The sequence below is a fragment of the Eublepharis macularius genome, chromosome 6 (assembly GCF_028583425.1).
Source record: "Eublepharis macularius isolate TG4126 chromosome 6, MPM_Emac_v1.0, whole genome shotgun sequence".
Classification (NCBI taxonomy): Eukaryota; Metazoa; Chordata; class Lepidosauria; order Squamata; family Eublepharidae; genus Eublepharis; species Eublepharis macularius.
The window spans coordinates 91,009,361-91,022,768 of record NC_072795.1 but is presented as its reverse complement, the minus strand read 5'-3'; the positions used below and the strand labels follow the sequence as shown (position 1 = coordinate 91,022,768).

At 45.5% G+C, this 13,408-nt stretch overlaps 1 protein-coding gene across 1 annotated transcript in view; it reads left to right on the top strand.

Annotated features, from left to right (window-relative positions):
- The window catches only part of C6H10orf90 (chromosome 6 C10orf90 homolog), a 165,296-nt gene extending 153,005 nt beyond the window's left edge, over positions 1-12,291 (top strand). Inside the window, 2 exon segments of the mRNA XM_054982518.1 lie at positions 1,537-1,636; positions 11,299-12,291. Of these exon segments, the coding sequence (XP_054838493.1) occupies positions 1,537-1,636; positions 11,299-11,337 (139 nt within the window). The 3' untranslated portion in view covers positions 11,338-12,291.
- The last annotated feature ends 1,117 nt before the right edge of the window (positions 12,292-13,408 follow it).

Below are 13,408 nucleotides of genomic sequence, written 5' to 3'. Positions count from 1 at the left end.
CGGCTAAATGTTGATTACAGTTCGTTTATTTAGTGTTTAACTAAATTGGTAGTTGGTGTGGTAGTTGGAGCTGCTACCAATCCAACCTGCTTCCATCTGCATGGCCACTCAATTTTATAGCTGGGAAGGAATTTCAGCCTTGGCCTCCCACACCCAAATATTATCACAATCCAAGATTAATTTCCTGGAATTCAGTGGAAGAAATGCAGGAGGTCCCTATACAGAGAGAAGAAACTTAGCAGAAGGAGAGCTGCGTAGGCCTAACTGACATCTATACACTCTATGGGCTAGTGGTACTTTTATCTATGTCCATGTATCAATTCATGTACTCCATATATCTATTATTAATTCTTCCATGTTTTAATTCAAGTTCTCCATGATGTTTATCTTGACTTGCTTAGATAAATTGAGATAATCTGGCATAATATGCTTAGTACATCAAGTCAAGGAAGAAATAATCAATACTTGTATTCTTGTTTTGATATCTAACAATAGGCAATAATTCTATGAATGATAGCAGTGATAGTATTCTAATTCCAGTGATAATTTTATATATCTACATCATAATTAACATGTACTTTTAAGTATATATGCCTTAGAGAATGTCTTCTCTCTTATTGTCTTCTCTTTTAGTATTAACACCTTCTTAATTATTCCATTTTTTTTGTGCTAAGGCTGTAAAATGAGGCCATGCAAAATGACTCTCAAAGCAGTTTCACAATGGTCAGAGGCTCCAACAAGCAGTTGCACAATCTGCCTTTTGTATTTTTTCTCTTACATCTGGAAAGATTAAAGTGCAGGCAGGGCCAGCTCAATGTTTAAGTGATTCAAGCGGATACTTGGGGCCCCGTATTGTCAGGGGCAGAATGGGAAAAAGTGCATGCCCTCTCACCCATGCCATTCCATGTGGCTGGGCTCCAAGATGGGCTGCAGAGGCACTGCCTCTAGAGCCTGCCTGAGCCTTCAGGGACAGCACAAGTGGGGAGGGACAGTGTACTTGTGCCAAGTACTTGGCTCCAAAGTGGATTGCAGAGGTGCTGCATTTGGAACCCACCTAAGCTGGTAGGAGGTGACATGGGAAGAGGGCACATGGGATGGCAAAATGCATTGATCCCCTCCTGGTTGCAAGCAGTAGCTTTGGCAAGCCATGGATAGGCATTCTCTTGGGCAGGAGCTTGGGCCTCTGAAAGCAAGTCTCCGTGGTTGGTATTCTTTATATGGAGAAGACAGACAAGAAAGCCACTGGAGGAAGTAGTGTGGCAGAGCCTTCCATAATGAAAACAAGACATTCCCCCCAAATAAAAATTCCATTAATCCTTAACAGAGAGTCTTCATGAGATCATAGATATTTCAATCTATTGGTTTCATGGTTGTTGCTTCAAGTGCTTTTGCTTGCCCAACCCTTTTATGAAGGGGTATGTTAGAAATACTTATTGTCATATAATTACAATATATTTTGAAATGTGCCATAAAATATACTGCCAGAAGAGGTTTTCATATTTTCAAAAGCCAATTAAGCTTGACGGTGTATTCCAGGATTTATAATAACCTGCCCGAAGTGAAGAAGAAACAAGAAGAAAAACAAAAACGGGTCATCTTACAAAGCAACAGGCTGCGAGTTGAAGTCTTCAAGAAGGTAATGATTTTCTTATGAATGGCCGTAGTACAAAATCATCATATTCTATAAAAGAGAGGCTGGGCTATGTTCTCTTGCATTTCCTTTAAAAAATTAGCATTCTATCATGTCCATATCATATTGTCATATCCCTATCATATCTTTTCAGTAAACAGGTAAAACAACTATAAAACCCTTCTTAACAATCAGTTTTAAGTTTGTTTTCTGTATCTTGGACAATGTAAGTAGCATTGTCTCTGATCCCTAATATTCCAGTAAAAGAAAGACCCCCCCATAGGTGTGTCCCCAGATTAATCATGTACTTATATGCAGGAAAGTAATATACGGCAGAACTTTGAGAAACTAGTGGAGAGAAACATAATTCCCAGGCCCAGTTCTGTACAGAATAGAGCTTTGTGCTTGCAGGTTTCCTTTCCCTGTTTGCCAAGCACCAAGAAGCAAAGGAAGAAGGGATGTTCACTTGCACTGCCATTACTCCAACTCACCACCATCCCATCTTCACCCTCTCTTCATCTCCCCTTAGACACTCATGTTGACTATCTCATTAATATTAACTATCTGGATATTTCTGTAATATCTTATTGAGGAGCCCCATGGCGCAGAGTGGTAAGCTGCAGTATTGCAACCCAAGCTCTGCTCATGACCTGAATTCAATCCTGACAGAAGCCAGGTTTAGATAGCTGGTTCAAAGTTGACTCAGCCTTCCATCCTTCTGAGGTCAGTAAAATGAGTATCCAGTTTCCTGGGGGTAAAGCATACATGACTGGGGAAGGCAATGGCAAACCACCCTGTAACAAAAAGTCTGCCAAGAAAACATCATGATGTGACGTCCCCCCATGGGTCAGTAATAGAGATGGGCACGATCCCAAAAAAATTGCCGATCCAGCTGATCGTGGATTGGTGCCGGTGATGATCCCGACTAAATGATCCACACCGATTATCTCCCGTTCCCGATCCGTGGATCATGGATCGTGGAGGCCAAAGCGGGGCGCGCTGCTATTCCTAGCTATGGGAAGGTGAGTGTTGGAGGCGGCCACCGGGCACGGGGAGACGGCGACGAGCCGCCTCCCCTCAGGGGGCAGGGGGTCTGGCTGCTCGCCGGTGGCACCCCCCATGTGCCCACCCGCCAGGCCAAAAGGGAGCGCGCTGGTGAGAAAAGAATGGTGGGTGATGCGGCATCTGTGTTTGTGTTTGGCCTTCTGTGTTTGGCCGTCAGAGCTGCCTATCAGGGTTTGCAGGGATGAGATTGGAGTACCCATGGCTACAGAACACCCCCTTCCCCCTCCCTCCCCTGGGTGTCTTCTCCCAACTGGTGACTGCTTTGCTGCTCCATGGTTGGAAGGAAGCCCTGCTGATCAAGGAAAGCTGGGCTTCCATTCGGGTTTCCAGGGTGACAGAAGGAGGGGAAACACATCTCAGGCATTCCCCTGGCTCCGTTGCCCCAGGAATAGATTAGTGGCGCCTGAGTGTCTGGTTTCCCGATCCGAGCACGATCCAGCCCCGATCCAGCCCCCCCTTCCCGATCGCTGGATCGTTGGCCGTGGCTGATCACGATCCGCTGAGTCACGATCGCGTGATCGCCATTATCATGGGGTTTTTTGGATCGTAATTCGGATCGTGCCCATCTCTAGTCAGTAATGACTCGGTGCTTGCACAGGAGATTGCCTTTACCTTTTACTTTATTGGTAAATAATCATAGAATTGTGGTGGTATTGGTGGAAGTGGCTTTAGCAGATAACTAAAGTCTGGAGCAATGTTGTGAATGTATTTTCAGCTGCTGCTTAAAGGCCACCCAGTATTGTCTCCTTTCCTCTCCTCCATAATGTCTAGTAATACAAAACACATGGTTCCATTTCACCGCATTGTGAGTTTTCCTTGCTCTCACTCTTTTCCTGGCAGCCAATGAAGTGGTGCAGGAGCTACTCAGTATTAGTACAGAGAGTGGAGGAGACAACATGGGGCTGCTGCTTTCAATGGCAGCCACATGTGTCCCTTTTAATTTCTTGCCCCAGGCAGAAAGTACATTATGAAATAATTACACTTCAAATGGGTTTGTGAGACAATCTGTTTACATTTTTGCTGCCAGTTGTAAAAATTCAGGTTTTTTTTTTAAGAGACACTGAATAACAGATATTTGAAAGAAAAAAAAGAAAAGCTAAATCAACAAAACTGTATAATTTGGAAGTGCCTTATAGGGGGTAAAGAACTTCTAGGACTCCAACAGTACAATTGGGGTCAAAGAGCCTTACAATTTGAATGACTAGAAAAGACTTGTTCAAATGCACTTAGTGCAATCTCAGCTGGAGCATCTAACACGTTGGGGGCTCTGCCCACTCATTTTCCACATATTTCCCATGTGAAATCCATAGAGATCAGAAATAAGGCTGGATTGAAAACATTCTCTCCAGAGGTTCAGGTTCCACCCAAGTGCTTATGCAAATGTCTTCCCCTCTGAATACAGAAGTGGCACAAGTAGCTCCACTGACTACTGCAGCCTTTGCATGCCAGCAAAGCTACAGTCCTGAGCAGACTTTCTTGGAAGCATCAATGGCCCCACAATGCATCTGAGTTAACATGATTAAGCTCAGACTGCAAATGTGTTTAGAACTGGACTTTAATCTACTGTACTTACTCATATTCAAAATGTATGGCCCTCTCTCCAAGCATGCCATAAAAAAGAGGAGTCATCTTACATTTGCAAACAAGTTACAGTTATGTATAACAACAACAACAACAATAAGGGTGTGCACAGGGTGTGCTGCCTGTGACTGCAGGGTGATTACCTGTGCTGCTGCTGCTGGGGAGGCTGTTCCACCTGGGGTGAGCTTTTTCAGCTGCTCAGCCCCACCCCCCAGACTGCCATGGCTTGTAATTGTTGTACATTCTATTGAGTGGATGGGGTGGTTCTGCTGTTGAATTTGAATTGACTGCCAATTGTGACTGTTGTGGCCAGGTTGTACTGGGCTATTGGGAGGAAGTAGGGTTGATTGTTTTATGTTTATTTTCCCTATCTTACCCGATTGTTGTCTTCTCCTCCCTATGATTGTTACTGTTATTGGGGTGGGTGGTTTGGGTAGTGGGAATTCCATTTGTACTGCATGTCTGAATGGCAGACTGCACTAGGTATAGCCCTTTGCTGGAATGTTTAAACTAAACATTCTCTTATAGGAAGTTAGCAGAGAAGCTGGGAAATTAATAATTTAAAGGGGGTGGGAAATTTAGAATTGAATTCTTCACATTACTGATAGCATTAGTGTTATTAGGGATAAAACTATTGTCTATATAGACTCGGGTTACTGTGCAATAGGTGTTGTGGGATTAATGGCTGAGGGTGGCAGTCATTTGAATTGGTGGTCAATATGAGGTTGGGGATCCCAGTGGTTATGGGATGAAGGAGGTATGGCGGTGGGGCTAGGTATTATAAGGGAAGAAGCCAGAGATATGGTTATGCTCAGGTTCCTTCCAACCTTTGCCCCATCCCAAGGGATGCTGGTAGTGGGGCTAGGACTCAATGCCCTCTACCGTTACTGCTGCTGTGCAATGCCAGGTCCATTAATAACAAGACCGCAATCCTTCAGCAATATTTTGCAATGGAAGAGGTGGACCTGGTGTGCGTGACTGAGAACTGGGTACGGGAAGGTGAAACTGTCAGTCTGAAAGAGCTCCCCCCCCCCCCAGGTTTCTCGGTCGTTCACCAGTCATGGGACAGTGGCTAGGTGGGTGGGTGGCAGTGCTCATTCAAGAGTCTTTCTCCATCAGGCTGCTCCCCATGCCAAAGATTGCTGGCACTGAGTGTGTGGGCCTGGTGTGGGATGCTGATGGGAGTATAGCCATCTGTCTGGTGTACTGATCACCCAGCGCACCAGCAGATGCTGTGCCTGGCCTGTTGCAGGCAGTGGCTGGCTGGGCCTTGGAGTACCCCAGGCTTCTGGTCTTGGGGGACTTCAATGTCCATGCCGATGATGCTACCTCCTCACAGGCCGTGGACCTGATAGCCTCCATGGCGGCATTAGGACTTTCCCAATTTGTATTGACGCCCACACATCAAGCAGGACACATGCTGGATTTGATCTTTGTGGTGGGGATACAGGTGGATCTGGATGAACCTATAGCAGTGCCATGGTCAAACCACCTTGTCCTGAGGACTTGTCTGGGCACCATGACCCCCCCCCCCCCGCTTGGGTGACAAGCTGATTTATGCTCGCCTGTGGAGTCAAATGGATCCAATTGAATTCCAGAACACTCTGCAGGATCTATTGGATGAGCTGATAGAGGACTGGAATGCCCGTCTCTATGAAGCTATCGATGAGATCACTCCCCATCGCCCTCTCTACCCCCGAACTAGAGTAGCTTCTTGATATACTGATGAGCTTCGGCAAATTAAACGGGAGCTGAGATGGCTAGAGCGACTGTGGTGGCGACTCCATGACGAAGTGACAAGACGTTATAGGATGTTTATGAAGGCCTATGAGATGGCAGTGAAAGCTGCAAAAAGACACTATTATGCAGCTTCCATTGCATCCACTAGTTCTCGCCCAGCACAACTTTCCAGAGTGATTTGGTCTTTAATGTCCCTCACACATGGGACAAATAAAAATGTACATTCGGTAATAAGCTATGAGGCTTTTGAAGACTATGGTTGTTGTGGGTTTTCCAGGCTGTATTGCCGTGGTCTTGGCATTGTAGTTCCTGACGTTTCGCCAGCAGCTGTGGCTGGCATCTTCAGAGGTGTAGCACCAAAAGATAGAGATCTCTCAGTGTCACAATGTGGAAAAGATGTTGGCAGGTCATTTATATCTACTCAGGAGGGGTGGGGTTGAGCTGAGTCATCCTGTAAGATTTTCCCAGGGTGTTGAAGTTTTGCTTATGCTTGTGAATTTCAATGGCTTCCCTGTGCAGTCTGACAAAGTAGTTGGAAGTGTTGTCCAGTATTTTGGTGTCCTGGAATAAGATACTGTGCCCTGTTTGAGTTAGGCTATGTTCAGCCACTGCTGATTTTTCAGGTTGTCCAAGTCTGCAGTGTCTTTCATGTTCTTTTATTCTTGTCTGGATGCTACGCTTTGTGGTCCCGATGTACACTTGTCCACAGCTGCAGGGTATACGGTATACTCCTGCAGAGGTGAGGGGGTCTCTACTGTCTTTTGCTGATTGTAGCATCTGTTGTATTTTTCGGGTGGGTCTGAATACTGCTTGAAACGTCAGGAACTACAATGCCAAGACCACGGCAATACAGCCCGGAAAACCCACAACAACCATCATTCTTCGGCCGTGAAAGCCTTCGACAATACATCTTTTGAGACTATTTTGCGGATAAGATCTTGTCACTCCGCCAGGATCTGTCCACCACGGTTGATGCAGTATGTGTACTGGAGGCCCCTTGGTCGTCCTCAGGGTTGATCAATTCAGGCCACTCTCCCAGGAGGAGGTAGGCAGGGTCCTGCATGCTGTGAAACCTACCACATGCCCACTGGACCTGTGCCCATCATGGCTGGTGAAAACTAGCGGTGATGGGATTCGGGCACCATTAGCTGACATCACTAATCTTTCTCTGAGTTCTGGGTTTTTCCCAGACTCACTGAAGGAGGGAGTGGTGCAGCCCTTATTAAAGAAACCATCACTGGATCCTGTTGATCCAGCCAATTACCGCCCAGTTTCGAATATCCCGTTCCTGGGTAAGGTAATTGAGAGGGTGGTAGCAGAACAGCTGCAGGTATACCTGGATGATTACTCTATCCTGGATCCATTCCAATCCTGCTTCAGGCCTGGCCATGGTACGTTGAGGGCTCTGGTTGCCCTCACAGATGATCTGCGGCGACACCTGGACCGGGGCGGGGCGGCACTGCTGATACTTTTAGATCTTACAGCAGCATTCGACACAGTCGATCATAATCTTCTGACCCACCGCCTTGCTGATGTGGGGATTCGTGGAACAGCCCTGCAATGCCTGAACTCCTTCCTTCGCAATCAGGGACAAAGGGTGGCACTCAGGGAACAGATGTCCGCTCGCCATTCTTTGGTATGTGGTGTCCTTCAGGGGGCGATTCTTTCCCCAATGCTATTTAATGTCTATATGCGCCCCCTTGCCCGGTCAGCCCGCAGCTTTGGGCTGGGTTGTCACCATATGCGGATGATACTCAGCTCTGTCTGTTGATGGATGGCCAGTCTGATCTTGCTCTGGATTCCTTGGCTAAGGGTCTTGAGGCTGTGACAGTATGGTTACATCAGAGTCGCCTGAAATTGAATTCCCTGAAGATAGAGGTTCTGTGTTTGGGTCGTGGGGTGATCGGGCTGGGGATCCGGCTCCCAGCCCTCAACGGGGTACAATTGAAACCTTCGCAGATGGTGAGGAGCCTGGGTGTGACCTTGGATGCCACACTTTCGATGGAGGCCCATGTCACGACCGTTGCCAGGTCTGACTTTTTTAATCTTCGACAGGCAACAGGCACCCTATCTTTTGCCCCAGGACCTGGCCACAGTAATCCATGTAACGGTCACCTCCAGGCTAGACTACTGCAACTCACTCTACGCTGGGTTGCCCTTGGGTCTGACCCGGAAGTTACAGCTGGTCCAGAATGCAGCGGCACGCGTCTTTACTGGAACACCAATCCGAGCACACATTCATCCTGTGCTGTGTCAGCTGCACTGGCTCCCAGTGGAGTTCCAGATGCAGTTCAAAGTGTTAACCTTGGTGTTTAAAGCCCTTCGCGGACTGGGACCTGCATACCTGCGGGACCGCCTCTTCCATTATGTCCCCTCCAGGGTGTTCCGCTCTGCAGACAAGCAAATCCTGGTGGTCCCCAGCCCAAAGGACATCCGTCTGGCCTCAACCAGGGCCAGGGCTTTTTCTGCCCTGGCCCCGGCCTGGTGGAGATCCAGGCCCCACGGGACCTGTTACATTTTTTTAGGGCCTGTAAAATGGAGATGTTCCGCTTGGCCTTTGGCTGAGTGCCAGCGGGTGTCCTCCTTCTTCCATCTAAGACTACCACTTCTTCTGGGGCTGCCCTCGACCATCTGCTATGCCCGTATATGGACTCCCAATATTTGTTTAAATAGCCTGCTCCTGGACTATTTTAATGACTTTTAAAAAATTATTATTGATTTTATGTTTTTGTGACTTTTAATGAATTTTTAAAATGTTGTTAGCCACCCTGAGCCCATCTGTGGGGAGGGCGGGGTATAAATCAAATAAAATTAATAAATAATAAATAAAAAAATAAAAAAATCAGCTGATTTGGCTTGGTAAAGCTGAACCAGGAAAAAACCTCAGCATTCTCCAAATGCCAAATTCATTCCCCAGTTCGGCTCAGCAATAGAAAGCAAATTCCATAAAATTTGGCCATTGTTTCCAAAGGGAAACACAACCACACAATTTGAAGCTTTCTGGGGTCATGGGGGTCATTTTAAGGCTGAATTTGCAGAGAACCTACTCCTAACTGTCCTCTAACTACTCCTCAAGTTGATTGGGCCCTGGGGGCCTTTTATGACCCCCCAAAGAAAGTGCCCCCAACCACCTCCAATCTCCATTATTCTCTATGGGGAAAACTATAGGGGTTATCTAGGACAAGCAAAATGCCCTAGGAAAGCAAAATGTCCAAATTCAGTGCAAGCAAAATGCACTGAATTTGGAGGGGACCTACTCCTAACTGTCCTCTAACAAATCCCCAAGTTTCAGGGAGATTGGACCCCAGAGGGGCCACTTTATGCCCCCCTCCAAAGTTGCCCCCAGCCACTCCATTTGCTTCTATTCTGGGAAAAAACTCAAAGCTGAAGCCCACTGCAGAAACACATTGACCAAGGCTGACATGGCCAGAGCACACTGCCAAATAAAGCTGCACACACAGACAGCCCAACAGAACCAAATGGAAGCCTCCAAAAACCCCAGCACCACCTGAGCAGGCTAATCAGCCACTGTCCATTGTCCCAAACTATGAGAACTTTTAAAAGTTCTTTCCCAGGGGCACATATGCACAAGGCAAGGGTGTCATAGCCAAGGCATGCTCTCAAATGCAAACTCATCCCTGGCAAAGCCCAACAGAACCAAACTGAAGCTCCCCCAAAAATCCAATGCCCCCTGAGCAGGCTGATCAGCTACTCTCCCTATAAGGATCAAGATCACACCAAAGAATCACCCAAACCAAAATGAAGCAAGGGAAAGTCTTGCAACTAGAAGCAAACTGAAGCAAGGGAATGGACCCCCCAGCCCCAGAACCGAACTGAAGGGGACCAAATTCATACTAGAGAATCACATCTATCCCACCCAAATCAAACTAAACCAAGGGACACTCCTTCAACTTAGCCCAACAGAAACATTGTTATTCACAGCAGCCAGGCGCTGGGTTTAGCCAGTAGGGGGACACCACAGAACAGAAGCAAGCAGTACCTAGCCAACAGCAGAAGACAACAGCACAAGACTGAAGGTACATCACTAGGTAAAAATGAAGCCACAAACATTGCTAGGTTAAAACAAACCCACAAACACCCCCCAGAAGAAGAACAACTTGAACCAACCAACAGAAATCTACACTGAACAAGTCAAATTTCTGCCAACAGAAAACAGAAACACCAACCAAGAAAGAGCAATATGGGCAAATCAGCCCCCCCCCCAAAGAACTAGCAAAAATTTACAGCACAACTGCAGGGGAAAAACCTATAAAACGAAGCATCACGACAATAGGATAAAACAGAACACCAAAATAAACACTAACTATAAGTAAAAGCCAAACCAAAGCATCTCCCCACACACAGCAAAAAAGCAGTTTTTAAAATGCAAACAAAAAAACTTTTCTCTTCACTCCCCCCTCACCAAGCCAACCCCCTCCCCCCAAGAGAGAAAAAACCCAGTGAGTCTAATGACTCTCAAACCAGTCCTTCAGATACAGTCCTCTTTAGGTCAAGCATAGAAGTCCAAGTGCAGGTCTCAGCACAGTACCAGCAGGAAAATCCAGGCAGCAGTCACAGAAGTCCAAAAGCAGGCCAGTGCTAGCCAGAGTCCCAGCCCAGACCACGAGAGAGAAAGAATCAAGCCAGCGGAACCAGCAGTCTATTTCTCGATCTCCAAGCCAATGGAGGCAAGCTTCCAATTCAACTCCTTGCAGCAGTTTAAAAAAGGCATTCTCCTTCTCAAGAATCCCATTGGCCCTGTGAAGGAGAGCTGCTGCAAGGATTGGCTCACCCCCCCTCCCTTCTTTATTCACCCTCCACTTTCCCCCTTCTCTCTCTCACTCACTCAAACTCCCTTCCCTCCTCACATCAGGTAAAAAAAAGTGTGGACTTCACAAAGCACTGTTTCTTGCTGTTCCTTAGCAAAGGAACAGCACACTGCCACGGCTCTCAAACTTGAGCACAGTATTTCTGAATCAATTCAGCAATACGGATTGAATTTGGCAATATCGGATTTTACCAGATTGGGTAAAATCTGGTATTTCTGCCGAATTCCGAACCTGAATTGTACACCCCTAGTAGTCGTAGTAGTAGTCATCGTCATAGTAGTAGTAGTAAAAAACCTTTTTTTCTGTATTACTTTTGGGTGAGTCTTGTTCCATTCAGGACATGTTGTGTAAATACAGGTATATAGCATGACTGTTGCCTCTAGTATTTTATTTCCAACTAGGCAAAGCAATATGTTTAAAACGTTTTAATTTTTTGTTTTGTTTTACTCGTAGCAACTACTGGACCAGCTTCTTCAAAGAAATACAGAATGACTAACAATTCCTTGGGAGTCATGCTTCTTGGACTTTGAATGCCTTTGATAATTAAAAAGCCATACAAACTTATATGATGAACGTCACTATATGGAGATTTCATTCACTTGATTCCAGTATACAAAGATAGCTTGATTTTTTAAAAATAAAAATCCAAGTGGTTGTGCAAAATCACTGGAATATAGTGGCTCATCATGACCCATGTAATAATAGCTTTATTCAGATAATGAGGCATTTATTTCCTGTGTGTAAATTAACCCTCACTCCAAATATATACATGCATGTATACAATATACATATACTGGGTTGGATCCAAGCTTCCATGCACAAGGAGATGCCACCTCAGCTGAAGAAGAGCCTACAATTGCTGCAGACTCCCACCTCCCACTGCAGCTCTCTATACCTCATCTCACTTTGTTTCTGAGGGTTCCTCACAATTTAGGGCTGCTTTGGGGGGTGGGCATGGCCAGCAGCAAGAAGAGAGAGAAAAGAAAAATTCATTCCTTGAGCGGAACTCCACTCACAGTCCTCTGGATCCCACCTATATTTCCCATTTTTCCCAACTGCTTCACTGCTTTCCTTTTGAAAGCAAGGAAACATGAATATCATTTTGTTATGGTTAGAAACTAGCTAAAATAGCAATACTAGCTAATCATTTAGGCTGCAGTTTTAAATTAATGGTTCACATTGCAATAGGGACCAATATTTTATCCTCTGAAGGACCACATTCCTGTTTGTACAGGGAACCCAAATAAGAGGGTTACCTGTTAAAAAGTGCTCTTTAGAATCTAAGTAGTAATTCTGCTTTTTGAAACATGTTCTTTGCTGCACCATATAATTTCGCCTGGTTTCACATGGCATAATGTATTTATAGAAGTGCATTTTTTTTAAAAAATGGTACAAAGCTACTCAGTGGTTTCTACCAAGAAAAATGCTTGTGTAAAGATTACATAATTAAAAGTGTCTGTAATATTTGCTCCAAAAATATTTTAAATTATACATTCCAAAATACAGAAAACTAGGTTTTATACAAGGAAATAATAAAATCTACATAGAAAAATGCTCCAGAGCCTGTCAGTTTTATTTGATATTGTTAATTTCAAAGCCATTGTTACAAAACATAACAAAATCCATATCCTTCTGACAGTATAGTAATGTTGCTATCCATCCAATTGAAAAAAATATCCATGCTTTTTCTTGCTTCTGAACGTGAAGTGATTATTGCTTCACAGTTACTTTCATAATGTGGCAGGCAGCCCAGACCTAAGCTAAGTATCCTATGTTCACTCAGCAGACAGGAAATAGGTACAAAAAAAGTTCATCTCTAAGGTGCAATGAGCAGCAGAGTCCATAGCAACCCAACCAATTGTGGAGTTGCATATTGGCAAGACCCTCATGACAACATAGATGAAAGGAGCCAAACAATACAGCAATCCCAGCACACCTCCCTGTTAGTCTATTGCAATCCACACGAAGAAAGCAACAATTGAGGGGGCAAAGGAAGCATAGTTCCCCACCCCACACACTCACAGTGACACAAACAGTAGAATCCCTGGAATACAAATTGTCTATCCTGTGCAACTTTGGTGGACAGCTGCCTGCAAAGAGTACAAGGACAGTAATAAGTAATGTTCCATAAGAGCAGCAAATAGCCAAATCACGAACTTTCACAAACCTGCCCCGGTTCACGAACCAGTTCACTTGGTTCATGAAAACATCATGTCCAGGTCAGCAAATCGTCACTTCTGGGCCAGCAGAAGGCCACTTCTGGGTCAACAGAAGGTCTGCAGGAAGTCCATCCCCTGTTGCCTAGGAAACTGATTGACCAGCGGCAGGCTGTCTGCAGTGATGAACCAAAAATGAACCAAACGAACCAGCCTAAAGTTTTTGGCAGTTTGTCAGAAATGGGCTTTGACGAACCGCCGGTTTGGGAACCACAAACCAGCCTAGTTGGTCACAAACTTTGGTTCATATTTCAGTTCGTGCCCATCTCTAGTAGCTAGTAGTCACCTAGAGTTGTGGTGATGCTCCCTGTGTACCCTACTTGCAGCAGGTACATCAGCATGACAAC